Genomic DNA, 25,406 nt, shown 5'->3' with positions numbered 1-25,406 from the left:
AAAAAAAAAAAAAAAAAAAAAAAAGAGGTAAATGTAACCGTCCAAGCCCACCACTCGCAGAGATATTGTCCGCTTTGACTCATTACGTATTGCCGTCAGCTTGGTTTTAAAACATGTCTAATGGGGAGAGGTTTCCACATCCTTATAAGAAATGTTTCGTTTCCTTCTCCAACCGACGTGGGATCTCACAATCCACGCACTTTAGGGGCCAGCGTCTTCGCTGGCACGCCGTTCAGGGTCTGGCTCTGATACCATTTGCAACAACCCAAGCCCACAGCTAGCATATATTGTCCACTTTGACCCATTACGTATCGTTGTCACCCTCACGGTTTTAAAACGCGTCTGCTAGGGAGAGGTTTCCACACCCTTATAAGCAATGCTCCGTTCCCCTCTCTAACCGATGTGGGATCTCACAATCAAATCCTCTTGGGGGCCCAACGTCCTTCCTGGCACACTACTCAGTGTCTGACCCTAATACCATTTGTAACAACCAAAGCCCACCGCTAGCATGTATTGTTCGTTTTAGCCCGTTACGTATCATCGTCAGCCTCAGTTTTAAAACGCGTCTACTAGGGAGAGGTTTCGACACCCTTATAAAGAATGCTCCGTTCACCTCTCCAACTGATGTGGGATCTCACAATCCACCCCCTTGGGGGCCAGCATCCTCGTAAACACGCCGCTCAGTGTCTGGCTCTAAACCATTTGTAACAGCCCAAGCCCACCGCCAGCAGATATTTTCATTACATATGGCTGTCAGTCTCACAACTTTAAAACGCGTTTGCTAGGGAGAGGTTTCCACACCCTGATAAGAGAATGCTTCGTTCCTCTCTCCAACCAATATGGGATCACACAGTAAATCTAAACCGAGAGAGAGAGAGACGAAGCGGGAGAAAGAGTGAGAAAAGCTTACAGTAGGCTTCATGTCAGGAACATGCTTCCCTTTCTTCTGCAGAAACAAGAAAAAACAAGAAATGATTAAGCAAAACACAGTCTTAAATACAATTATCATAACTTAATCAAAGAACAAACCTTGTTATTATAAAGCGTAGAGACAGTCCACCAATTAAATCCCTGACCATCCACAGTCCCAGAGCCACCAATAGTAAAATTATGCAGCCATTTGAAATTCAGCCATTGAAACAAGCTAGATTTGGACCAAGAACTCACTTTTGGCGGCGCCAATACATCTCCATCAATCTGCGTTACAATTCCACTTCCCATTAATTATCATAACACTACCTCATCATAATAAGCAAACAAAACAAGACAAACCTGAAGAACAAGCTGAGGCATACAAGGACCATTCAGAGTTATGGGTTTGATAAGAAACTTATAATCCGGAGGTATTTGTAATGTAGCTCCAGGAATCTTGCATGCAGCTGTCCATGCTGCTATAAGTGCCTACAGAGTCACTATTTTTAGCTCTGTCTCCACATATATGTTTTTTAAGGATGTTTTGGACAAGTTTTACCTTGGAATCATCAAAAACACCATTTCCCTTTGCTCCAAAAGACAAGATATTAAAAATGGTGGACTGGGTTTGATTATAATCAGGAAGTGGAGCTGGTGCAGGGCTTGAACCACTGCCTTTACCACCACCCCTTTGCTTCTGATGCTTGCTCTTCTTGTTGTGATGATGCTTCCTTGCCTCTAATGGAACCACAGAAGAAGACACCAGCAAAGAGACCAGAAAAAGAGTTAAAATTTTGCTTCCTTTGTTCATCTCAAAAAGCTCTCTTTATTTCACTTCAACGCTAGAAACATTAAGCCAAGTTGTAATGGAAACAGGGTAGTGTTAAGTCTTTAGAATATATAGAGAATTCAAGGCCGGACATATTCAAGAAAAGCTGTCCACCGCTAGCACATATTGTCTTGTTTAGATTTTCTATTTCAGACTTTCTCTCAAGGTTTTTAAAATACGTATACTAGGAAGAGGTTTCCACACCCTTATAAAGAATATTTCGTTCTTCTCCTTAACCGATGTGGGATCTCACAATCCACCCTCCAATAAGACCCAATGTCCTTGCTTCGTTCTCCTCCCCAATCGACGTGAATCTCACCTATGGAATGACAGTCAAATCAGCAGGGAGCTAAAAAAGAATAAACATAAAGTAAACTCCATGTTAAGCTGGGGAATTAATGGCATTAAAATTAGTGAAAGTTGTAATTATTTTGAATCAGCCAAATTATGAAAGCTAGCTACGGCACAGTGAAAGGATAGTAATGGTGCTAGTTGGATTTAAATAAAATTGATCCCTTTGAGTTAGGAAAAGGTTCTCAGGAGATGCTGTTTTGCTGACATGGACCGTCCATCTTTTGAATTAGAGTTTTGGATATATGTATATAACACTAAACTTTTCCAAGAAGACACCTAACTTAGCGTAGGTTTGTTACCAATCGTATCAGAGAGCTAGACACTGAGCGATGTGTCTGTGAAGAGGCTGAGCTCCGAAGGAGGTGGACATGAGGCGGTGTGCCAACAAGGACACTAACTCTAATGGGTGAATTGAAGGGTCTCACATGAATTGGAGAAAGGAACGAGTGCCAGTGAGGACGTTGGAGCTCGAAGGGGGTGGATTATGAAATCTCACATCGATTTAGAACTTTGAGGGAAAGCTCGGAAGGGAAAGCCCAAAGAGAACAATATCTGCTACCCGGTGTCCACCCCCTTTAGAGTCCAACGTCCTCACTGACATACCGTCCGGTATTCACCGCCTTCGGGGCCCAACCTACTCACTGGCATACCCCCAGTGTCTACCCCCTTCAAGGCCCAACGTTCTCACTAGCACACTGCCCGATGTCCACTCCTTTCGAGGCCCAGTGTCCTATTGTGAGATCCCACATAGGTTGGATATGAGAACGAAACATTCAGGTATGGAAACCTCTCAATATCCACTAACTATGTGGTTGAACGGATACCTTATACATAACATAAATCATCAAAACCACCGTGGAGAAAGGGTTACTGGAACAGTGGGCTATCAAAAGCGCCATTAAACAGATAAAAAAAAACAAAGTGTAGAAAGCAAAAGGAATAAAATAGAATCCACTTGGAACTGTTATGGTGGGTGAAGTGGTTTGCTTGTTGTTTAGCGAGTAAAATGAATAGAGAATGAAATCATGGGGGCAGTTTATACAGTTGAATACCTGGAAAGCTCTATAAAGAAGGGTTAACACCACCAAGTGGGTTGCACGTTGCTGGAACTAGAAATTCTAGAAAGATGCGGCTCGGCATTACAGTAGTGACCTCCAATTTGGCTCCATTCGAATCTACCTACCTGGTTACCCACGTCGCACGCGGTGGGCCACTCGATGGGCCGGTCGGTGCCCACTACGCCTATTTTTCTTCTTTCATGCTCGGAGTTGAAAATCAATTCGGCCTACTTTTTATATTATATAAATAACTTATGACCGGACCTACATATGAGTATTTTTCAGGTAAAAATCTTTAGTGATATTTAAAATTATTTTTAAATATATCTTTAATTATTTTAACTATTTTAAAATTATTCTCCAATATAATATAAAAAAAAAACTAAATTAATAAAAATACACTTTAATTCAACTTTATCTCAAAAATATTTTTAAATTTTTCTCTTCAATTTTTTTTTAAAAAAATCAAAATCAAAATTACCAAACGGTTAATATTTTATTTTTTAAAGTACGGTTAATTTTTTTAAATAATTTAAAATTTGTTTTAAAAATGCTACTAATATTTTAAACTTTATTCTTTAAAAAGCAATTTAAACTTTTAAAAAAGATTAAAAAAAAATTATTGTGTTTAAAAAATACTCATTAACTTTTAAAAATAACATTAAAAAATTTGAAGATAATCTATAAGATGTCGATAAACTATTTACGTTACAAGTAAATGATATATTACTTTTAAAAAAATTTGTCCAAATACTCATGAACTAATAATTATTAGGACATTATTCTTTTTAATTATTATTATTATTATTATAATTTCATTTTTATTGTTTTTTTTTTTTTTTTTTTTGTCTAGTTAGTTTCAAAATAAAAATGGCTTAACCATTATTCAAGCTAAACTATTTAAAATTAAATTATTTTAATTACCCAAAGGTTATGGAGAGTTGCCACGTGGAGTAAGAAGAAGAAGGATGGGATGGGAGATGTTGGATTTGGGCCCATTATAGTGACGATCATATAAGAGACGTTGGGCCTTTTGATTTCTGGATTTTTGGGCCCATTTTAATGACAATCATCTAAAAGATATTGGGCCTCTTGATTTATGGATATTTGAGCCCATCTTAATCACAATCATCTAAGAGATGTTGGGCCTCTTGATATTAGGGCCCAAAAGGTGTATTCGTGGGGATGTTGGGCCTCTTGTTATATGTGATGTCAGTAATTTTTTTTAACTCACGGTAAAAGGTGTTAAATTTTAAGAGTATTAACCAAACATTTAAAAGTTTTAAACGTTTTTTGAAACTCAAAGTTTAAAGATTCTTTTGAAAAAAAAATATTAACAAAACTTAGAAGAAATAAAGAATTCTACGAGGTCCCAAATGAGGTCAGAATATACCTTTATTAACATGATTCCCGTAATACGAGTCATTTTAACATATTTTGTAGTCTCTTATGTTATTCTTAAGAAAATTTTCAAGAGATCACTCAACATCGAATTGCTCCAAGCTAAAACACGCTTAATTTTGGAGTACCTTTCAATTGTTTTAAATATTTCTTAATTTTCATATCCTAAAAACGACTCGCATTTAGATGTCGTCACAGTTCATTCGTGTAGTGTTCTTTTATTTAAGTCTCACAAGTCGATTTTAGGCTAGGACCGAAGCCTAAACTCACTTGATTAGCCTCGCGAGGGGCACGAGCTCTACATGTCCCTGTTTTATGTGATCTTAATGTAATATGATCTCGTCCCATTTTAACCTAATTTGAAAAGAAGTTAACGAAACCCTAAAAATGTCATATAAATATCCTTATTGAACTAGAAAAAAATTAGGTCTTTTCCGTACTCACTCTTACTACATTCAAATTCTCTCACATAACTTAAATATCAAAGAATGAGTGCTAAGTGTCATGGTCATACTTGTTCAGAGCTTATTGTCTATAACATATGTCCATGTCATGTCAAACCCTTTTAAATGTATTACTTTATTATTATATTTTATGTGTATATGACTATTCCGGCAAAATCATGTCTATCCTCAAAATATATGAGAGGGGGACCAAGTAATCTCTTGTCTGCATGTTTTCAACGCAAAACATGGTTCATAGTTGGACTGTATGTTCGCAATATACAATTTTTGCACAACTAACTTGTTTGCTGGATTAGAACAAGTGTCACGCAATCATCCTCTTGTTGTCGAAATGAGTGCAATTGTAATACTAAAAACCATATTAGTCTAACAGATTTTCACCCATTTTACAAGCCACGTTCTTCCCGTTCAAATAAATGTTTTTGTCCATATCATGTGAAAGTCATGTGCATTACTTTATTCTAATTTTGACAACCATAGCTCAAATATCTTTTTAAAACCCGAAAAAAATCCGAAAGTCAAAGTTACTTTAATTTTAAGTAAAGATTATTGGCCCTTTTTTCGCTTTCATTTATATAGTTTAACCTCAAATTGTTCTATATTTTGCGTATGAATTGGTTATACATATAATGTCAGTCGATAAAGACCATATAGTTATATTATTGATACGAGTAGGTAAAGATCATACTATTTCGACTTCGTAAAATAATTAATTAAACATAAAATAACACAAAAGTAAATAAAAATATACCTAACATATAAACTTTGTCAACAAAATTCATCCCCAAATAAAAAAATTAGGTACTAATCATGACAAAAAAAAAATAAATAAATTATATAATAGAACAAGGAAGGAAATTAAAAAGAAATGGTGGGACGAAAATGTCATTAATAAAAAGAATTTTGAAAAAATAAGAAAAATTAAATAAATTAAGACCGAAATGACCGAAATGACAAAAATTCAAAAATGGGGCCGCCGTGAGATTGAGGGAACAATCATTTGAGAACGTAAGAAAGATTAGGCATGATAATTTCGAATAGAATGTCGAAGAATTGTAGTGTATAAAGCAGCAATAAATTTCTTAAAATCGAAAGCCTAATTCATAAACGCCAGAACCGAGAAGCATGAAACACGTGCTAAAAAAACTGAGTAACTGTCCATATTTTAAGAAACTTTTCAAAACGCCAGAACCGAGAAGTATGAAACACGTGCTAAAAAAACCGAGTAACTGTCTATATTTTAAGAAATTTTTCTGGGGAATGATTAAGCATGATGATTTACAATAGAATGTCGAAATAACAGAGTGTATAAAGCAGTTAAAAAGTGCTTAAAATCGTAACCCTAGACGCATATTTGGTGGTGTCCGGTCCTCCATTAATTCCTTTTTTTTTTCTTTTTTCAAACTCTCCATTAAATTATAATTTCTTCGCAAATTTAATAGGTTTTTTATTTATTCAAAAATTCAAAAATTTAATTGATTTATTAGAAATTAAATTAAATTTTAAATTTTAAATTATTTTTATTTAGGTTCATGATTTTTAAAAGACATTGACTATTTAATAAGCAATATTTCAATAATAATAATAATTAAATTTTTTTTTTATTAAATATTTTTAAAAATTAATGTGAGCAAGGAAATAACGTTTAATTTTTATGTCTTTAATAAATGGTTGTAATCAATTTTGTGCTCGTTCCTTTGAGTTTTTTTTTAAAATTATGTACGAGAATTTGCACCAATTAATGTCTAAACTATTCGATAAAATTGTTAATTTAGTTTTTCGAGGGTTATTAAAGATAAATAAATTTTAAAGTTTAACCAATTTTGGCAGTAATTTAATTCTAATTAAATTAAAATAAAATAAAAATAAATGAATAATGAAAAATTAAAAAAAAAAATTAAAAACACACGCCCTCAAAATTCCATTATTGGTCAGAAGTCAACGCAGAAGGTCAAAAGAATCGGCTGCTAATGGACTGGAATAGAAAATCCATTAATTTATTTAAAAATAAAATAAAAACCATCCATTCCTTATCTACCCACTCAAGTGGGTCCCACAACAAGATTAGTATTTCAGCTAAATTATTTATATATAAAATATATTATTATGTTATACAAAAATAATAATATTTAGTATTAATCCATAGACATATAATTATAAATTTCCAGTTTTTTTAAAGAAATTTTAATCATTCAAATATGAAAAATGTTATTTTATTATAAAAAAAGATGTATTTAAATAATAATAATATAATAAATCATACCCCTATTTTGCATTAAATTATTATTTATTTTCTTAAAAAAATAGTCGTAATGAAAGTCGACGTATACTCTCGAAAACCCTACTCTCTTTCAAAAAATATATTTTTCTATAATTTTTAGTATTATAAAACATACCCTCTTAATCACGTGCCTCATACTGTAAAAACATCCAAGTCGATGGGGCACAGTAGTCTTGTGCATATGCAAGCATCGACCCTGCATAGTATCACGGTCATGCTGATCCAAGGGATGTTGTTTATGGTTGCATGTATGATGTCTCAGTCACGTCCCTTAACCAAACTAGAAACTTCTTTTGAGAATCCACATATTCTGCTCCTCTGTCCTTTCTAGGTCGATCTATTGTAGACAATAAGGTATCCAATGTAGCACGAAAAATAAAAATTATTTTATTTAGAATTTAATGTGTAATTTAATGATATATTATTTTATTTTTTATTATTATAAATAACACGAAAATTGTCCCATACAAAAAAATGTCTGTATAAAACTGCCGCGGAATTTAATTATGAAGTGTAATTAATTTTTTGTTTGCAATATGTTCCGGCGAGTACGCGTCTTAGTCGTCTCTTACAGTCCACGAAGTCAACAATGGAAGCCGCATCTGCAACTTCCTGCCCATACATAATTCCTTTCAATGGCTTCGTTTCCATTTCTAAATCCATACAGTTCCAATATCTTTCTCTGATTTTGCTCTAGTCACCAAAATGAAACCTCAAGATTTCTTCTTCTTGATCCGATTTCTTCTGATTCTCTTGTTTCGTTTTGTTATTCAGTCCGCGGCTGATCCGAGAGCGACGGAGGTGGCTCTCATATGTTCGAACAACACCGCTTCGCCGCTGGAGCGATCGACCTTCGTGACGAATTTCTTGGCGACGATGGATGCGGTTACTCCTCTTATTGCTTCACAGCGATTTGCAAACGTTGTGAACGGGACTGGAAATACGACGGTTTATGCGTTTGGTCAGTGTATGAATGATCTTACTCAATCGGACTGCGATCTCTGTTTCGCGCAGATGAAAACTCAGATCCTGCGGTGTCTTCCCTTTCAGCTTGCTACTCGCGGAGGCAGACTGTTCTATGATGGATGCTATGTTAGGTATGATTATTATAATTTCTTCAATGAATCTTTGAGTGCTGTGGATAGGCCTGTATGTGGGAAGGTGGATTATAGAGGGAATCGGACTATTTTTAGTGAAAACGCTATGAAATTAGCGAGGAATTTAAGTGTAGTAGCGCCCAAGAACGATGGATTTGCTGTAGGATTGGTGGATTTTAGGAATGTCTCGGTTTATGGATTGGCTCAGTGTTGGAAATTTGTGAGAGGGGATTCTTGCTCGAAGTGTTTGGCTGATGCAGCTAAGGAAATTGCTACCTGTCCTCCAAAAGCCGATGGAAGGGTGCTGAATGCTGGCTGCTTCTTCAGATATTCAACTGAACGATTCTATTTCAACAGCACGGCGACCGCCACTGGAGGAAATGGTGAGTTTGGTCTTGCTTACTTGCAGATGTATTGTTTGATGATTTGCCTCTTCACTGGGTTACTTCTTATTTCTTTGATGCCCTGCTTTTTCTATTGTTCATGAGTTGAGTAGCAGTTTAGAACATTGTGGATTGAGAGCTAGAGAATTTGTGGAGGGTTTTAACTTTGTTTGAGTTTGAAACTTGAATGGCCCTACAAAACTTAACCTTCAAAATGGATTAGATTCAAGAAATCCATTTATTATTGCATGAGATGAAACTAACCAACCATGTAGGTGTCTTTCCAAATTATAAATGGTTAGCTCATAAGAGTCCTAGTGAAAATCTAAATCATGACTCATGTGAATGCGTTTGTCAACTGGGAGCTTTCTAAGGTACCTATAGCAGCTTACTTGAATCGGGTTTGTAAAGCGACATCGTTAAACCATGTGTGTAACAGCCCAAGCTCACCGCTAAGAGATATTGTCCGCTAACAGATAGTGAGATCCCACGTCGGTTGGAGAGGGGAACGAAACATTCCTTGTAAGGGTGTGAAAACCTCTCCCTAGTAGACGTGTTTTAAAATCGTGAGGCTGACGGCGATATGTAACGAGCTAAAGCGGAGAATATTTGTTAGCGGTGGGCTTAGGCTGTTACAATGTGATTCATTGAAATTATGGTTTTTGAGTTGCTTGTTGTTTTAGGCACCCATGTTGTTTTAGGCACCAAGCACTTGGTAAAGATATCAACTGTTATCCTTGGATATGGTGACAAATGATTCATATGGTAACTTTTTACAGGAAGGAGTCGTCTAGCGATAATTTTGGCTTCGGTATCGGCTGCTGTGGCTGCTGCATTGATTTTTGCAACGGCTGTTTTCTGTGCCAGAAGGAAAGTAGTGAGGAAGCGCAGAGGTATGTGCTTTTTATTATGTGCCAATGGTAATGTCTTCTTTCAATCGTCTAAATTGTTCAACTCATTACAATGTCTTTTTGTTTCAGAGAAAAAGCAACTTGGTCCTCTTGTGGCTCTTGTTAACAAGTCCAAGCTTAATTTTTCATACGAGACCCTTGAGAGGGCCACTAATTACTTCGACCAATCCAATAAACTTGGACAAGGAGGCTCTGGTTCAGTTTATAAGGTAAGATTCTGTGCAAGATCTCACATTAGTTGGGGAGGAGAACGAAGCATTCTTTATAAGGGCGTGGAAACCTTTCCCTAGTAGACACGTTTTAAAAACCTTGAGGGGAAACCCAAAGAAGACCGTATCTATTAGTGGTGGGCTTGGGCTGTTACATCCTAACGTTTCTTATGTTAATCAGGGAACTCTGTCAGATGGTCGAGTCGTAGCAATCAAGAGGCTGTTCTTCAACACGAGACAATGGGTGGATCATTTCTTTAATGAAGTAAACTTGATAAGTGGCATCCGACACAAAAATCTTGTCGGGCTGTTGGGATGCAGTATTACTGGTCCTGAAAGCCTCCTTGTTTATGAATATGTGCCAAATCAAAGCCTGCACGATTACCTTTTTGGTAATAATTTCACCTATGAATTGCTATATGCTTAAAGGATTTTTACCTAAATCTCTCTCTTTCCATGTTTATAAGGTAACAAGAACGTGCAGCCACTGAGTTGGGCATCCAGGTTTAAGATCGTGTTGGGCACAGCTGAAGGCTTGGCTTATCTTCATGAGGAGTCAGAGTTGAAAATCATTCATCGGGACATAAAATTAAGCAATATTCTACTGGACAATGATTTCACTCCAAAGATTGCTGATTTTGGACTTGCTAGAATGCTTCCTGAAGATAAGACACACATTAGCACTGCAATTGCTGGCACACTGTAAGTTTTCAGAACACCATTTGGTACTCATCATTTAAGAACCTTTTGATGCCATTTTGAATGCATATAGAGCAATCTGTCCTTATACAAAGAAGTTTAGGTGAAATACGTTTTGTGTAACGGCCCAAGTCCACTACTAGTAGATATTGTTCTTTTTGTGCTTTCCTTTTCGGGCTTCCCTTCAAGGTTTTTACGGTGCATCTACTAGGGACAGGTTTCCACACCCTTATAAAGAATGTTTCGTTATTTTACCCAACCGACATGAGATCTCAAGGATTGGGGGTCTCACATTGATTAGAGAAAGGAATGAGTGTCAACGAGGACGCTGGGCTCCGAAGGGGGATGGATTGTGAGACACATTAGTTGGAGAGGAGAACAAAGCATTCTTTATAAGGGTGTAGAAACCTCTTCTTTGCAGATGTGTTTTAAAAACTTTGAGGGGAAAGCCCATAAGAAAATGCCCAAATAAGACAATATCTGCTAGCCGTAGTAGGCTTGGACTGTTACATTTTGCTTTGGAATTCATTAGGTATGAAGTCTATCAAAGTGACAATCTGGTTCTGATTATTGTGGAAAGCTGCATGTAATGCATTGGATTAATCTTAACAAGTTTGTCATTATGCTTCAATCCATGCATCTACAATACGAACATTATAAGTTTCCTGAAAATATTAGCTTTACAGCTCATCTTCGAACATTAAAAGTATCAGACTATTGACAAGCTTTGTACTTGCAGAGGTTACATGGCTCCGGAGTATGTAGTACGTGGCAAGTTGTCTGAAAAGGCCGATGTTTACAGTTTCGGAGTTTTTGCCATTGAAGTTATCACAGGAAGGAGGAATGGTCACTTCTATCAAGATTCAACCTCCATCTTACAAAGGGTAAACCTTTTATCCATTATATCATTCATACTATTCTTCTCTAATTTACAGCTAAACCTACACCGATCCTCATTTCTTCTCAAGGTATGGAATTTTTATGGAGAGGGAAGGCTATATGCAGCTGTCGATCCTATCCTTGGAGGCGATTATCCACGAGACCAAGCGTCGTGGTTGCTTCAAATAGGTCTAGTTTGTGTGCAAGCCTTTGCTGATCTAAGGCCATCCATGTCAATGGTTGTGAAAATGCTTAATGGAAACTATGAGATTCCCCAGCCAAAACAGCCTCCATATCTTCATCCTTCAAGCGGAGACATAAAAAAACACAATTCATCAGACTCATCCAATCCCAATCTCTACTCCAACTCGAAAAATTCACAAACTAGCATGACTCAAAGCATCATCGATCCTAGATGAGTGTTGTTCCTCTGAAATGATGCCAGACCTTGTAGATAACATACTACTTTACAACCTAATTACAGGCATAACTTAGCCATAGTTTTTCCCAATTGTGTCATACTCCCAAGTCCCACCTCGCCAATGGCGTCTGTCGTCTGTCTAGACCGTCACGCTTCTCATCGACTACGTTATAACGACTCGACATTCCGATCTGACCTGAGGGACTATGTCTTTGTGAGTTAGGTAAGTGGTATTTGTATGGTGTAATGTCCAAGCTTTGTTCTTGCAGAGAACATAGAGACTTGAGTTCATGTAATCTAATAATGCGAGGAAATTATCAGCTTCTAACTGTCTCTGCACATTTAGGATAACTGTAAACTACTTGTTCTTAGAAATTTGAAGAGTAGGTGTTAAAGATCACGTATTTGTTTAGATTGCTGTAGTATCTAATTAAAGCTCAGTTAGGAGTTAGATTTAGTTTTTTATTTGATTTACTCTTGATTTGATTAGATTTTGTTTTGATTTAATTTGTTTATTGGTTTGTTACCAAATTTTCTGATTTCTAGGTAGATTTTCTAGATATCTCTTTGTATTATATATATAGAGCATTCTTGCTCTTCAAAATTTATCAATCTTATCAATCATTCAATCCATCCCTCTTTCACTATCAGTAGACATGCCATGCCAGTGTCCAAATTGGAATTTTTATTCTCTTTGTTGGTTACACAAGCAATAATTTCAGTGTCCAAATTCTTAGCCATATAAATATATATATATAGATTAGATATACATGAAGGGAAAGCAAACAAGAGCTCAAACAGCATTGGGAATATACATATTGAGATCATTTAAAGTGTGTTTCAGTCCTCTCTGAAGAATCTACCTGAAGAAAGCTCATCCATTCCTTCCAACTGCATACTCTCTGATGGCTTCCAGTGGCGTTTCCGCTGATTTATGAACCAATTGTTAATTTGCTTCTGGTCAAGCCCTGTTCTCTCTGCCAGAGCAACCTTATCGGCTTCCTGTATGATTAAAAGCAGTGGATTATGGCCCTCAAACTTGAAGCAATATTTGAATATATCTCTCCATGACGTGGGAATTTGTTATTTAATCCACACCGCTTTATTTAAGTTAAAAAAAGCATTTTGGGTGGAAATTTGAACTCCAACATCTAATGTCAATTAATAATGAGCTGTGTTGATTTTGATATTTAATTAAATAAGTTGAAATAAACTAATAGTTTAACACACAAAATTCATATTGGAAATAGTACGTGAGTAAGGCATGATGAACTGTGGTAATGCATCAAGAAAATTTAAGAAAGGTTATAAGCGAACATACCGTAGGATATGGCCATTTATAGTGAACATTCCACCATTCAAGGAGGGTTTGCCTGGCTTCTTTTGGTAATTTTCCTTTTTTCTTCTTCTTTGAGAACTCCAATTTTAAGCTACTAATATGACTGCCAAATCTGCGTAATAGCTTATCCTTGAGATCCCTTTTCTCGCCTTTGGTTTGAGCCTCCGCCTCCACAGCTTCCATCTCTCCTCCGCTCAACTCTTCATCCGACGAGGCAGCTCCTTCATCTATTAATCACGTTACAGTAAAAATATTCTTACTTGGCAGTAATAATTCAGATACTGTATATAACCAAATGCAATAAAGCTAACCATATTAAATCAAATTAAAAAATAATAATAATAAGATTCAACATCTCAGTAAGAAGGGCAGATTGACATTGAAAGGGCGGGACATGATGAAGAGGACCCCACAGAGAGGCATTCAAAGGTAAAACAAGGATTTGACTGCCAACTGCAAAAGGGGAAGAAGGAAAAGAGAAGCCAAGGTGCGTTTCAGCAGTGTCTGGTTAAGTCATTTGTCAGACGGGGGGGATGGGTGCGTGAGGAACTCACAGTCAGAATAGACAAGATTGAACGGCCACATAAATTCACTTTCTGGAATGACCCACGAGAGTCTCGAGGGTTGTATTAAAAATCTCCTCCCTCACTCGATGATAATCCCATGAGCAGTAATACAATGACCCCACCACACGACCTGGTGCAGTTCCCTTTAGCTAGAAAGTGACCCTTTACCCATATCCTTACTACTGGGTAATGCCCAGTCACACAGCCAGGAACAAAGCACATGGTAGTTGTTAGTTGATAGTGAATTAAATGACCACCCTTTTCAGACCAAGACTTTCAAATGTCACACTTAGAAGTTTGAAAGAAAGAAAAATTAATAATCCGGACGTGGGAGTGTGATTATTTTGTTGGCAAGAACATGAGAATCCCACCTGGTTAGCGAGGAACTATTCTGATCCAACCCCATCTCTTGCCTAGTTAGCTGATTCTGTTCAGACAAAGGTAAAAAGTCGGTGATAGGCACCTACTTCAATCTTAGTGTAAGAAAGAAAAAGAGGGACCCAAAAGTGGAAAAGATAAAGCAAAGGATATGAGTGAGGGTGAGTACAGTAAACCTCAGCTACCCATCAAGAAAGAGACACGTGTCGTACACGTCATCTGCACGAAGAACACGGCAGAGTACATGTCGACAGAAGTGACAGCCACTAACCAGCTAGGAGTGACTAATTGCGTGGGGTGAGAGAGGGCACCAAAAGCACCTTCGCAGCGAAAACTGCGGGAGTACATGTGACAGTGTGGAAACCTCGACCACCCGCTCAAACCGGGCTTTTCCCTAAACTTTTCCCTTTATTTCTTTGTCCCTTTCTTAACTTTCTCAGTATTCATCGTGGGACATGCCATTACCAGAACTTATTTTCTACCCCGCACGCTGTCCTTTCAAGCTTCTTACTCCTGAATGATAATGGTGATCAAGCAAAACAAGCCGTGACCATTATATTGAGGACCTGTAAAAACCCTTCTCTGCAGACTTAAGTAAAATAACTATAGAAGAAATAAAAAGCTTCGTTCTTCCCTAATGGCAGATATAAGTATGTACCCACCAGTACTCGCGCTTACAGACCCTAGGTTTAAAGACCCATCTAATTCTTCTTCATCAAAAGGCTCTGATCCAGGTCTATAAAACTTGGGACACATTAGAGTTCATATGCAAGGAATCCTGCTGTACACAAATAGTGGGTTCGGAGAAAAGATAATTCGATTACTGCTATCTATGTTTAGCTTCACAGTAACCAGCAGAAAACACTAGAAAAACCAACTCACAAACATCACAAGTAAGCTAGATATGCAACCAATATGTAATGATTACTCATGCCATTACATCAATTTTTTATACATCCAAAGAAAGGAGATCTTTAATTAGCTGGTGGTTCCAGACAAAATAATGCAGTACTGACTGTCCAGAAAGAAACTTAGTGATTTTATATGATGATCACAGCTAGATCATCGCCTTTATGGATCTCGAACTAGAAGTAGAAATCCAAACAAAAATCAATATGTGTTGATGATGACATTAAATACCATCAACCGGTCATACCGTTTCAATTTTCTGGAATAATTTCTGCTAACAAATCCCACTTTCGTTAATCAAAATTATGACCTAGCTTTCTCTCGAGACAAATCTATCTATCAATGATGGTCTGGATGAGGATGGAAATACATTACGACTACGTAATACAAAGGAATTCCCTTAGAAATTAAAAGTCCAAAGAGAGTGCAATAATGTAGTAAGAAAATAAGCCTAATATATCGGACCAAATCCTTGTTGTCCGAGATGCAAAGTTCTTGCTAAAAAGGAGCCAGCCAGATTTTGGCAGCAAAATACCGTTCGAGCACGTGAATATATGCCCTATGAAATCCAAATGGAAGTCTGCCAACGGTCGCATGTCCAAAGAGACTTTTATATAAGTGAATATATATGAGAAAGCATATAAAGAACTCACTAAAGCTCTCGTGCTAAGACAAGTCGAACACGAGGCTATTTTTTTAATGAAGATAACATCACACCTGAAAAGTTAATTTGTACTTCCAAAGTAAATTAAAAACAATAGTTGCCAACCATTATCTTTGATTTACAAGCTTTTCTTTTAAGATCACTCATTTTTTTAATTATCATATTTAAGCTTTAAAGCCTGCCATGCCCATTCTCATAAGTTGCATGTCAGAGAAACTAGAGAGCATTACAACACAAAGCAAGTCAGTGATGTTCTTTAATAATGAGGCTTCTCCTACCTGGGGATTGAAATTATTCAGAACTTAAATGAACTAATAAAGTTTCAAGAAGATACTGCTTCAACTTCACTTTATCAGTAGTCCGCAGCACTTGACAAGTCCCAAGGTTCATTTTCAAATTTTCCACATCTTATATCAACCACTCACGCTCCATTGAAATTTGACATTATAATAAAATATCTTCGACAAACATTATCACAGCTATCACAATCACATTAAGATAATGTCTATTATATATCTTAAGAAAGATTCAGCATATAATACGGACACATTCATTGATTAACACACTAATGCAATGATGTTTGCTGTTAAAGTGAGAATTATTCACATCTTTTATCTCCTTAATGGCATTCCAAACTACTTTTTCCCCCAAAAAAATCTACGACAGTGATCAATTCAAGAAATTATTGCTAGAAAAAATGTGTGGGTAGGACCAATGGCTTCTTGACCTCCTATCTACTACTTAAAGTATATATACACTCAAAATCAATTTCTATTCGAAATATTGGAAGACAAAAATATATGAGTTTGTCATTCCTCTAAAAATTTTAATGGTATATTTGGCATGATTCACTAATTATTCTCAATACTAAAGGCTCTAAGCAACACGGAAGGGCAATATATATATATATATATATAGAAGTAACTTGCATCTTTCCATAGGATTTGGGGCGAAAATTACAGAAAATAATAATAGCTTATTTAAAAAAAAAAAAAAAAAAAAGTTGCATCTACACAACGATTTAAGTCAATAATTATAGGTGAATGGCATCTATGGATATAAAATACACTAACAATATGGTAATGAATTGATGTGTTTACTAAGACACCTCATTTAAGAACTCAAAGACAAGGCAGGATAGGTTGAGGCAACCTGTATTTCGGACCAACGAATTAAAAACAAGTACCCTTTTGTCTATAATTATATAGAGAGAGATAGAAGGACTAGTTAAAGGGATGAGTCCATAAAAAATGAGATACATATATAATTGAAAGCCATACGAGAGGATTTTCTACCAGTTGATAAATATGGAAAAACATTATTAATTAATATCATATGCCCAATCATATTCCTATTTCGAAGGTAACTCTGAAATGTCAAAATCAGAATCTTAAACACAGAAAAGTTCACACTTTCAGGATTGATTTTGATATTTTATTCCATTTTTATATTTTTTGGTCATATAACATGAAAATCGGAAAGAATTTAAAAAAAAAAAGGATAAGAAAAGCGAGGAAAAAGAAACAAACACAACAAACAAGATAGATGAGCAACTTCAATTAAACCAAAGAAAAATGTAATAATTAAAACACTAAATTATTAGAAAACACTATTTGGAAGCTTCATTATTGCACTTGAAGATTTCCAATGTAATCAATAAAGAATCGCCATTCAACGAACAATTAACAAGGTCGTAATCCAAAAATAGCGACTGTAGATAAGCGTTGCAATCAAAGACACAGGCCGATGATCAATATAGTTCCTAGGGTTTTGCTGTTCCTTTGTGTTATCGGTTATTAAGACCTTAGGTTTCTCAATCGGCGGTCAGTAATCTACCAATCTTTTATAATTGTTGTTATTATTATTATTTTCTTCGTTCTTCGAGACCAACACAGGCAACGACGATAAAATATAATTAATTAAACTTAATTAGCGTATTGAAACCAAACAAAAAATTAGCATTCGAAACGGAAAGTAATTAATCAAATGTAAGTAATGATTGTACAATACTGACCGGAAAGGCTTCTGGAGAAGGCGCCATTGCAGAGGTTACTAAGTTGTAGCTCGATCTTATTCAAGAACGTGGTTGCTTCGTCGAAAGGCCTCTTGAGATCTGATTTGTACTTCACCAACATATCGCAGTACGTTTCCTAAGAACAGAAAAGAAACCATAAAATTAACAAAACGAAAACAACACTGAGAAATTGAGAAAGAGAGAGATTTTGATTGTTCATGGAGAAGAAGAAGGAAGTAGTAACCATGAATTCATCGAGTTCAGGATCGACGCCTAAGCACGTGGTTACAGCGTGACGGTTACAAATGTCGCTTTCTTGACGGATTCCTTCTAACAAATGTGAAATCGCCGGAGGCGCTCCTACCTGCGCACAATAAACCCGTATTTCATAATTCATGCGAACCAGTTTTTGCTACAAAAACAAATAATCAATCTCCCACGGACTTCAACCGCCTCGGTATCATAAATAATCAACTTAAAAAACAAACTCTGACAATCATTACTCAAAAAAAAAATTGAACGACTAAATAACAATTCTCTTCTCGCAGTTTTCCCCCTAATTTCTAGCCAAATTCGAAATCAGATCATAGGCATAATCATGTTGTTCTGTAAGACGTACGAAGCTTAAAAGAAAGAGAAAAATGAAGGAGACAAAAACTGAACCCTCAGAAGAAAGCGTTCCAGCAAATAGTAAATAGCCAAATTCTCTCTATCCTAGTTACGTCTTCGTTGACAGCGTCTGCGGAAACATTTAAAGCCGAGAAAGCATTTGTTCTCCAGTTACAAGAACGAGAAAAAAATAATAATAAAGAAAGAAGAAGAGAGGATTAGGATTCAGGATTTAGAATTTTCGTCAGGTGTCTGTGTCAAAAACTCAAAGCACAGTGCGAGAAACTGCGCAGTGAACCGCCGGCGTTTTTTTTTTCCTCTGGCTGATAGAGAAAGAGAGCTACCGGTTCACCTTTTGGCAGTCAATATAGGCGTCGAGCAATCGAGGATAAGTAGGATGAGAAGAAATTTTAGCTTTGATCACGTTCACCATATCTTCTTCACATTGAATTTCCATCGTGATCGACGCTGCTTCAGCTTCCGATATCACCGAAGCCGCCGCCGAAAGCAGTTCGTTGGATCCAAACACCGGAATCCGATCGCGAAACTCTCCAGAAGTAACCAGTAGGCTCTGATAATCCGGAGGCAGAATCAGATTCTCCGGTGACATCAACGCCTTATCAGAATACTCCGCCGTCGATTGCAAACCGTACATTTCTTCCATAGTAGAAGTAACTTCAAAAAGCCAGAAACAAAAACGGCAGAGAGAGAAAAAGCAAAAAAAATCGTCGGAGAAAGTCGTATCTGACGATAATCAAACCCGGCGGAGGTTAAAATAAAGAAACAAGAATCGGCATCGGAATCGGAACAGATTGAACTGAAAGAAGAAAGAGCTTGCCGGAATTGGTAATGGCAGAAAAGAAGTGCAGGTGTTCTCGAATAGTGTGTTCTTCCGAAGAACAAACAACGAATGAGATGCTTATTGCCAAGCGCGAGGTTGGCTTCGCCTATGCGTGAGCTTAGTCTAGAGAAAGAGAGAGCCACTTTCTTTTTTTTCTTCTGGACTCCACCTTTCCTTTTTATTTATTTATTTTTTTTCCATTTTAATAAATTAAATTAGCACTTGCCAATTTAAATATTTTAAAAAATGCATTCCATTTATTATTATTATTATTATTATTATTATTTCCTTTTATTTAATATGCATACAAATTTAGCAAATTTGATCAAATAAATATAATAATTTTTATTCAACAAAAATACAATACGTGAATATGTTTCCCCCGTTTAAGAAAGCAACGTGAATTCTAATATAAAAAATTAATAATAAAGTAAAAATCCAGAAGAAATTAAAAATTTATTTTAAAATATATATTATTTTATAAATAACCCAAACATTTATAAAATAATATATATTTTACAACCATAAAATAGGGTTACAACCCAACACGATCCGATCTTACTTTTAAAAAGATTAAAAATATTTAATATTTGCAACAGATATTAGTGACGTAAAAGTTATAATATTTTAGTTATTATGGTTTAAAAGATTTTTCCAATCTAACTGTATACATCCTTAGTGTTATTATCAGTCGTGTAGAACTCTGGTAGATTACTCGCGTACATTTCATTATAAACTGGGAATACTATCTCTATTGGTATTAGGCTTTTTGGGGAAGCTCAAACCAAAACTATGAGAGCTTACGCTCATAACTAGTTACTAACTCTACTTAAATATTTAATAATAAATTCGAGTCAGTTCACGAATTAACTCAACTTATAACGTTTTCTTTTATTTAAACCCAACCCATAAATACGTTCATAACTCAACCCGAGCATTAGGTTGGGTTGAATTAGTCGAGTTTTTTAACCATGTTAATTAAAAAAAATGTAAATATAATATATTGGTTGCATTATTTGAGAGAAAGTGACACGTAGACATGTGGGTTTATGCATTTTCTTGGAACTCGTAGTTGTCCTCACAGTGTGGACCTTTTAAAGCAATCCGTATCATTATCAAATAAACCTCCAATTTTATCTTATTATATATTCATTTCTTTATATCTATATATTTTTTATTTTTTATTTTTTATTTACTTTTTCGCTTCTACTTTTCTATGTATTTTCTTTTCATCTTTATTTCTATCTTTTAATAATTTTTTTATTAAATTAATAAAAATATCTCTAAATTTTCTTAATATATTTTATTTAAAAAATCTTTAAATTTATAAAAATATTTCAAAATACCTTTAAATTTTATAAAATTTCATCAATAACTTTTAACTTATTAATAAGTTAATATTATATTTAAAAAATAGACACGAATTTTTTTAAAATTACATTAATACCCTTTAATCTTTTTCAATTATTTTTTGAAGTTTAGGAATATTATTGAAATTTTTTAAAGTTCAATCCAATTTTTAATTTTTATTAATTTAACTCGTATAACTCAAGCCCACCATGACTCGATATTATCTTTTTTAGCTTCCGTTTCTCCTCGAAATTTTAAAATGCGTCTATTAGTGAGATGTCACCTTTATAAAAAATATTTCGTTTTCCTCTCGAACTTACGGAGGATCTCATATAATCAATATGTTATGATAATGATTTGTTAAAGAAAGCTTATAATATTTAATATTCATTTTTTTTTTTTTTTTGGGTAATTTAGCTTCAAATTCGGGATAAATTGCTAATAAAAATGCAGAATTTACCATTAAAAAATTATTAAATGAAAATAATAAATTATCATTTATTTAATATCAGTTTATAGTAAATGATAATAATAAATCAGCTTTCTAGAACTTACGCGCTTTGTAAAGTTCGAGAAAATTAAAATATTTAATTTGTAAAATTTAAATTAAATAAATATTATTGAAAATTCAGGAATATAAATTAAAATTACAAAATAAGTTATGTTATGGGGTCGATTGAAATGACAAAAATCCTTAGAGATTATAATTAATTAAATATATATTTTTAGAGGGGTTAGTGGGTCGCTCCGAATTCCGATCTATATGACCTTCGGGCGGCACAAAGTCAACCTCTTCTTAAGAGATAGGCAAGTATTCAAGAGCCCCTGACAATGGAAAGATCTCCGTGCGTGGCATGATAAGGAATCCTAGAAAAGATCGATTGAGACTCCCTCCCCGGTCACACGAGGATCTCTACGTACTTGTCCAGTCCGTTCGCATTTAGTTTACTCATTTGTTAGACTTAGTCAAATGGTTCGAGTCGTAAATTTTTTCAATTCAAAACTAGGATTGTACATGGATTGAATTTGGCCGAGTGGTCTAAGGCGCCATGGTTGAACCGGTTATAGTTATTGAAAAAAAAATACAAAAATAAAAATATGACAACTGTGGGATTTGAACCCACGCCCTTTCGGACCAGAGCCTAAATCTGGCACCTTAGACCACTCGGCCAAATTGTCCACTTGTTGAAAATGGAAATAGAAAAGTTCACTGAGAGAACGCTCGTATAGTTATATTTATTGGAAAAATAAAACAAATGTGACAGCTGTGAGGTTTGAACCGGTTATAGTTATTGAAAAAAAACAATACAAAAATAAGAATGTGACAACTGTGGGATTTGAACCCACGCCCTTTCGGACCAGAGCCTAAATCTGGCGCCTTAGACCACTCGGCCAAATTGTCCACTTGTTGAAAATGGAAATAGAAAAGTTCACTGAGAGAACGCTCGTACGGTTATATTTATTGGAAAAATAAAACAAATGTGGCAGCTGTGAGGTTTGAACCGGTTATAGTTATTAAAAAAAAAATACAAAAATAAGAATGTGACAACTGTGGGATTTGAACCCACGCCCTTTCGGACCAGAGCCTAAATCTGGCGCCTTAGACCACTCGGCCAAATTGTCCACTTGCTGGAAATGGAAATAGAAAAGTTCACTGAGAGAACGCTCGTATGGTTATATTTATTGGAAAAATAAAACAAATGTGGCAGCTGTGAGGTTTGAACCGGTTATAGTTATTGAAAAAAAAATACAAAAATAAGAATGTGACAACTGTGGGATTTGAACCCACGCCCTTTCGGACCAGAGCCTAAATCTGGCGCCTTAGACCACTCGGCCAAATTGTCCACTTGTTGAAAATGGAAATAGAAAAGTTCACTGAGAGAACGCTCGTACGGTTATATTTATTGGAAAAATAAAACAAATGTGGCAGCTGTGAGGTTTGAACCGGTTATAGTTTTTAAAAAAAAAATACAAAAATAAGAATGTGACAACTGTGGGATTTGAACCCACGCCCTTTCGGACCAGAGCCTAAATCTGGCGCCTTAGACCACTCGGCCAAATTGTCCACTTGTTGAAAATGGAAATAGAAAAGTTCACTGAGAGAACGCTCGTACGGTTATATTTATTGGAAAAATAAAACAAATGTGGCAGCTGTGAGGTTTGAACCGGTTATAGTTTTTAAAAAAAAAATACAAAAATAAGAATGTGACAACTGTGGGATTTGAACCCACGCCCTTTCGGACCAGAGCCTAAATCTGGCGCCTTAGACCACTCGGCCAAATTGTCCACTTGTTGAAAATGGAAATAGAAAAGTTCACTGAGAGAACGCTCGTACGGTTATATTTATTGGAAAAATAAAACAAATGTGGCAGCTGTGAGGTTTGAACCGGTTATAGTTATTGAAAAAAAAAAATACAAAAATAAGAATGTGACAACTGTGGGATTTGAACCCACGCCCTTTCGGACCAGAGCCTAAATCTGGCGCCTTAGACCACTCGGCCAAATTGTCCACTTGCTGGAAATGGAAATAGAAAAGTTCACTGAGAGAACGCTCGTATGGTTATATTTATTGGAAAAATAAAACAAATGTGGCAGCTGTGAGGTTTGAACCAGTTATAGTTATTGAAAAAAAAATACAAAAATAAGAATGTGACAACTGTGGGATTTGAACCCACGCCCTTTCGGACCAGAGCCTAAATCTGGCGCCTTAGACCACTCGGCCAAATTGTCCACTTGCTGGAAATGGAAATAGAAAAGTTCACTGAGAGAACGCTCGTACGGTTATATTTATTGGAAAAATAAAACAAATGTGGCAGCTGTGAGGTTTGAACCGGTTATAGTTATTGAAAAAAAAATACAAAAATAAGAATGTGACAACTGTGGGATTTGAACCCACGCCCTTTCGGACCAGAGCCTAAATCTGGCGCCTTAGACCACTCGGCCAAATTGTCCACTTGTTGAAAATGGAAATAGAAAAGTTCACTGAGAGAACGCTCGTACGGTTATATTTATTGGAAAAATAAAACAAATGTGGCAGCTGTGAGGTTTGAACCGGTTATAGTTATTGAAAAAAAAAATACAAAAATAAGAATGTGACAACTGTGGGATTTGAACCCACGCCCTTTCGGACCAGAGCCTAAATCTGGCGCCTTAGACCACTCGGCCAAATTGTCCACTTGTTGAAAATGGAAATAGAAAAGTTCACTGAGAGAACGCTCGTACGGTTATATTTATTGGAAAAATAAAACAAATGTGGCAGCTGTGAGGTTTGAACCGGTTATAGTTATTGAAAAAAAAAAATACAAAAATAAGAATGTGACAACTGTGGGATTTGAACCCACGCCCTTTCGGACCAGAGCCTAAATCTGGCGCCTTAGACCACTCGGCCAAATTGTCCACTTGTTGAAAATGGAAATAGAAAAGTTCACTGAGAGAACGCTCGTACGGTTATATTTATTGGAAAAATAAAACAAATGTGGCAGCTGTGAGGTTTGAACCGGTTATAGTTTTTAAAAAAAAAATACAAAAATAAGAATGTGACAACTGTGGGATTTGAACCCACGCCCTTTCGGACCAGAGCCTAAATCTGGCGCCTTAGACCACTCGGCCAAATTGTCCACTTGTTGAAAATGGAAATAGAAAAGTTCACTGAGAGAACGCTCGTACGGTTATATTTATTGGAAAAATAAAACAAATGTGGCAGCTGTGAGGTTTGAACCGGTTATAGTTATTGAAAAAAAAAATACAAAAATAAGAATGTGACAACTGTGGGATTTGAACCCACGCCCTTTCGGACCAGAGCCTAAATCTGGCGCCTTAGACCACTCGGCCAAATTGTCCACTTGCTGGAAATGGAAATAGAAAAGTTCACTGAGAGAACGCTCGTATGGTTATATTTATTGGAAAAATAAAACAAATGTGGCAGCTGTGAGGTTTGAACCGGTTATAGTTATTGAAAAAAAAATACAAAAATAAGAATGTGACAACTGTGGGATTTGAACCCACGCCCTTTCGGACCAGAGCCTAAATCTAGCGCCTTAGACCACTCGGCCAAATTGTCCACTTGTTGAAAGTGGAAATAGAAAAGTTCACTGAGAGAACGCTCGTATGGTTATATTTATTGGAAAAATAAAACAAATGTGGCAGCTGTGAGGTTTGAACCGGTTATAGTTATTGAAAAAAAAATACAAAATTAAGAATGTGACAACTGTGGGATTTGAACCCACGCCCTTTCGGACCAGAGCCTAAATCTGGCGCCTTAGACCACTCGACCAAATTGTCCACTTTTTAAAAATGGAAATAGTAAAGTTCATTGAGAGAATGCTCGTATGGTTATATTTATTGTAAAAATAAAACAAATGTGGCAGCGGTGGGATTTGAACCGGTTATAGTTATTGAAAAAAATACAAAAATACAAAAATTAATATATAATATTAATATTCAATAATTAAAAATAAAAAAATAGAAAGAGTTATTAAATATTAAATAAAGTTAATATAGGCCTATTAAATAAAATATATTTAAAATTAAAGGAATTTAGGATTACAAAAAAAAAATATTCGAAAAATACCTTTTTACACGGTGGCCGACATGATTCTGGTAATGTGATAGTTGAGGGCCGACAGAAGCCCAACGTGGTCACCTCCTCCCAATTAATTAAACTTAAAAAAAGAGAGGGAAGCTCCACCGTTCTTACTGTGCGTATTCGGGGTGGGGTCCACGGAATATAGACCGTCTGATTAGATTAGTGGTAGAGTCAGATGAGAGTTACGGTGGTGTGCGAAGTAGAGGATTGAGGGTCTGTTTTGCAAGGAAAGAAAAAGTTGGGGGGGGGGGGG

General features: G+C 35.8%; 3 protein-coding genes and 15 non-coding genes across 18 annotated transcripts in view; 1 reads left to right on the top strand and 17 right to left on the bottom strand.

Moving 5' to 3' along the window:
- LOC111466350 (polygalacturonase At1g48100) overlaps positions 1-1,769 on the bottom strand; it is a 5,302-nt gene extending 3,533 nt beyond the window's left edge. Inside the window, exons 1-4 of the mRNA XM_023110957.1 lie at positions 1,472-1,769; positions 1,273-1,401; positions 1,030-1,197; positions 911-946 (exon numbers count right to left, since the gene is read on the bottom strand). Of these exons, the coding sequence (XP_022966725.1) occupies positions 911-946; positions 1,030-1,197; positions 1,273-1,401; positions 1,472-1,723 (585 nt within the window). The 5' untranslated portion in view covers positions 1,724-1,769. The remainder of the gene's footprint in view (positions 1-910; positions 947-1,029; positions 1,198-1,272; positions 1,402-1,471) is intronic.
- Positions 1,770-7,835: 6,066 nt separating this feature from the next.
- On the top strand, positions 7,836-12,279 carry LOC111466349 (cysteine-rich receptor-like protein kinase 3). The gene is made up of 7 exons (XM_023110956.1): positions 7,836-8,779; positions 9,559-9,672; positions 9,760-9,899; positions 10,081-10,291; positions 10,367-10,601; positions 11,338-11,482; positions 11,567-12,279. Exons 1-7 carry the CDS (start codon positions 8,005-8,007, stop codon positions 11,894-11,896), a joined length of 1,950 nt encoding a protein of 649 aa, XP_022966724.1. The 5' UTR covers positions 7,836-8,004; the 3' UTR covers positions 11,897-12,279.
- Positions 12,280-12,560: 281 nt separating this feature from the next.
- LOC111466351 (homeobox protein knotted-1-like 6) lies at positions 12,561-19,378 on the bottom strand. Its single transcript, XM_023110958.1, has 5 exons — positions 18,730-19,378; positions 18,013-18,132; positions 17,769-17,904; positions 13,220-13,464; positions 12,561-12,900 (listed from the first exon to the last, which is right to left on the bottom strand). Exons 1-5 carry the CDS (start codon positions 19,039-19,041, stop codon positions 12,739-12,741), a joined length of 975 nt encoding a protein of 324 aa, XP_022966726.1. The 5' UTR covers positions 19,042-19,378; the 3' UTR covers positions 12,561-12,738.
- Positions 19,379-21,667: 2,289 nt separating this feature from the next.
- Positions 21,668-21,747, bottom strand: TRNAL-UAG. The gene has a single exon. It is a non-coding gene; the product is annotated as a tRNA-Leu (tRNA).
- Positions 21,748-21,890: 143 nt separating this feature from the next.
- On the bottom strand, positions 21,891-21,970 carry TRNAL-UAG. The gene has a single exon. It is a non-coding gene; the product is annotated as a tRNA-Leu (tRNA).
- Positions 21,971-22,111: 141 nt separating this feature from the next.
- Positions 22,112-22,191, bottom strand: TRNAL-UAG. The gene has a single exon. It is a non-coding gene; the product is annotated as a tRNA-Leu (tRNA).
- Positions 22,192-22,332: 141 nt separating this feature from the next.
- On the bottom strand, positions 22,333-22,412 carry TRNAL-UAG. The gene has a single exon. It is a non-coding gene; the product is annotated as a tRNA-Leu (tRNA).
- A 141-nt stretch (positions 22,413-22,553) lies between these two features.
- Positions 22,554-22,633, bottom strand: TRNAL-UAG. Its single transcript has one exon. It is a non-coding gene; the product is annotated as a tRNA-Leu (tRNA).
- Positions 22,634-22,774: 141 nt separating this feature from the next.
- TRNAL-UAG lies at positions 22,775-22,854 on the bottom strand. Its single transcript has one exon. It is a non-coding gene; the product is annotated as a tRNA-Leu (tRNA).
- A 143-nt stretch (positions 22,855-22,997) lies between these two features.
- On the bottom strand, positions 22,998-23,077 carry TRNAL-UAG. The gene has a single exon. It is a non-coding gene; the product is annotated as a tRNA-Leu (tRNA).
- A 141-nt stretch (positions 23,078-23,218) lies between these two features.
- On the bottom strand, positions 23,219-23,298 carry TRNAL-UAG. Its single transcript has one exon. It is a non-coding gene; the product is annotated as a tRNA-Leu (tRNA).
- Positions 23,299-23,439: 141 nt separating this feature from the next.
- On the bottom strand, positions 23,440-23,519 carry TRNAL-UAG. Its single transcript has one exon. It is a non-coding gene; the product is annotated as a tRNA-Leu (tRNA).
- Positions 23,520-23,661: 142 nt separating this feature from the next.
- Positions 23,662-23,741, bottom strand: TRNAL-UAG. The gene has a single exon. It is a non-coding gene; the product is annotated as a tRNA-Leu (tRNA).
- A 143-nt stretch (positions 23,742-23,884) lies between these two features.
- On the bottom strand, positions 23,885-23,964 carry TRNAL-UAG. Its single transcript has one exon. It is a non-coding gene; the product is annotated as a tRNA-Leu (tRNA).
- Positions 23,965-24,105: 141 nt separating this feature from the next.
- TRNAL-UAG lies at positions 24,106-24,185 on the bottom strand. Its single transcript has one exon. It is a non-coding gene; the product is annotated as a tRNA-Leu (tRNA).
- Positions 24,186-24,327: 142 nt separating this feature from the next.
- On the bottom strand, positions 24,328-24,407 carry TRNAL-UAG. Its single transcript has one exon. It is a non-coding gene; the product is annotated as a tRNA-Leu (tRNA).
- A 141-nt stretch (positions 24,408-24,548) lies between these two features.
- Positions 24,549-24,628, bottom strand: TRNAL-UAG. The gene has a single exon. It is a non-coding gene; the product is annotated as a tRNA-Leu (tRNA).
- Positions 24,629-24,769: 141 nt separating this feature from the next.
- Positions 24,770-24,849, bottom strand: TRNAL-UAG. The gene has a single exon. It is a non-coding gene; the product is annotated as a tRNA-Leu (tRNA).
- Between the last annotated feature and the right edge of the window lie 557 nt (positions 24,850-25,406).

This window comes from Cucurbita maxima, unplaced genomic scaffold (genome assembly GCF_002738345.1).
Source record: "Cucurbita maxima cultivar Rimu unplaced genomic scaffold, Cmax_1.0 Cma_Scf00031, whole genome shotgun sequence".
Lineage (NCBI taxonomy): Eukaryota > Viridiplantae > Streptophyta > Magnoliopsida > Cucurbitales > Cucurbitaceae > Cucurbita > Cucurbita maxima.
The sequence above is the reverse complement of the archived record's forward strand: the minus strand, read 5'-3'. Positions and strand labels throughout refer to the sequence as shown.

What these genes read in the sequence shown, in the direction of transcription:
- LOC111466351 (XM_023110958.1), bottom strand. Translation starts at nt 19,041, where the DNA reads ATGGAAGAAATGTACGGTTTGCAATCGACGGCGGAGTATTCTGATAAG. An exon ending in CTTCTCCAGAAGCCTTTCCG is followed by an intron (nt 13,465 to 17,768) that starts GTCAGTATTGTA and finishes CGTGATTAATAG; the next exon opens with ATGAAGGAGCTGCCTCGTCG. An exon ending in ATAAATGGCCATATCCTACG is followed by an intron (nt 12,901 to 13,219) that starts GTATGTTCGCTT and finishes TTAATCATACAG; the next exon opens with GAAGCCGATAAGGTTGCTCT.
- LOC111466349 (XM_023110956.1), top strand. Translation starts at nt 8,005, where the DNA reads ATGAAACCTCAAGATTTCTTCTTCTTGATCCGATTTCTTCTGATTCTC. An exon ending in GACCGCCACTGGAGGAAATG is followed by an intron (nt 8,780 to 9,558) that starts GTGAGTTTGGTC and finishes AACTTTTTACAG; the next exon opens with GAAGGAGTCGTCTAGCGATA. An exon ending in GCTCTGGTTCAGTTTATAAG is followed by an intron (nt 9,900 to 10,080) that starts GTAAGATTCTGT and finishes TATGTTAATCAG; the next exon opens with GGAACTCTGTCAGATGGTCG.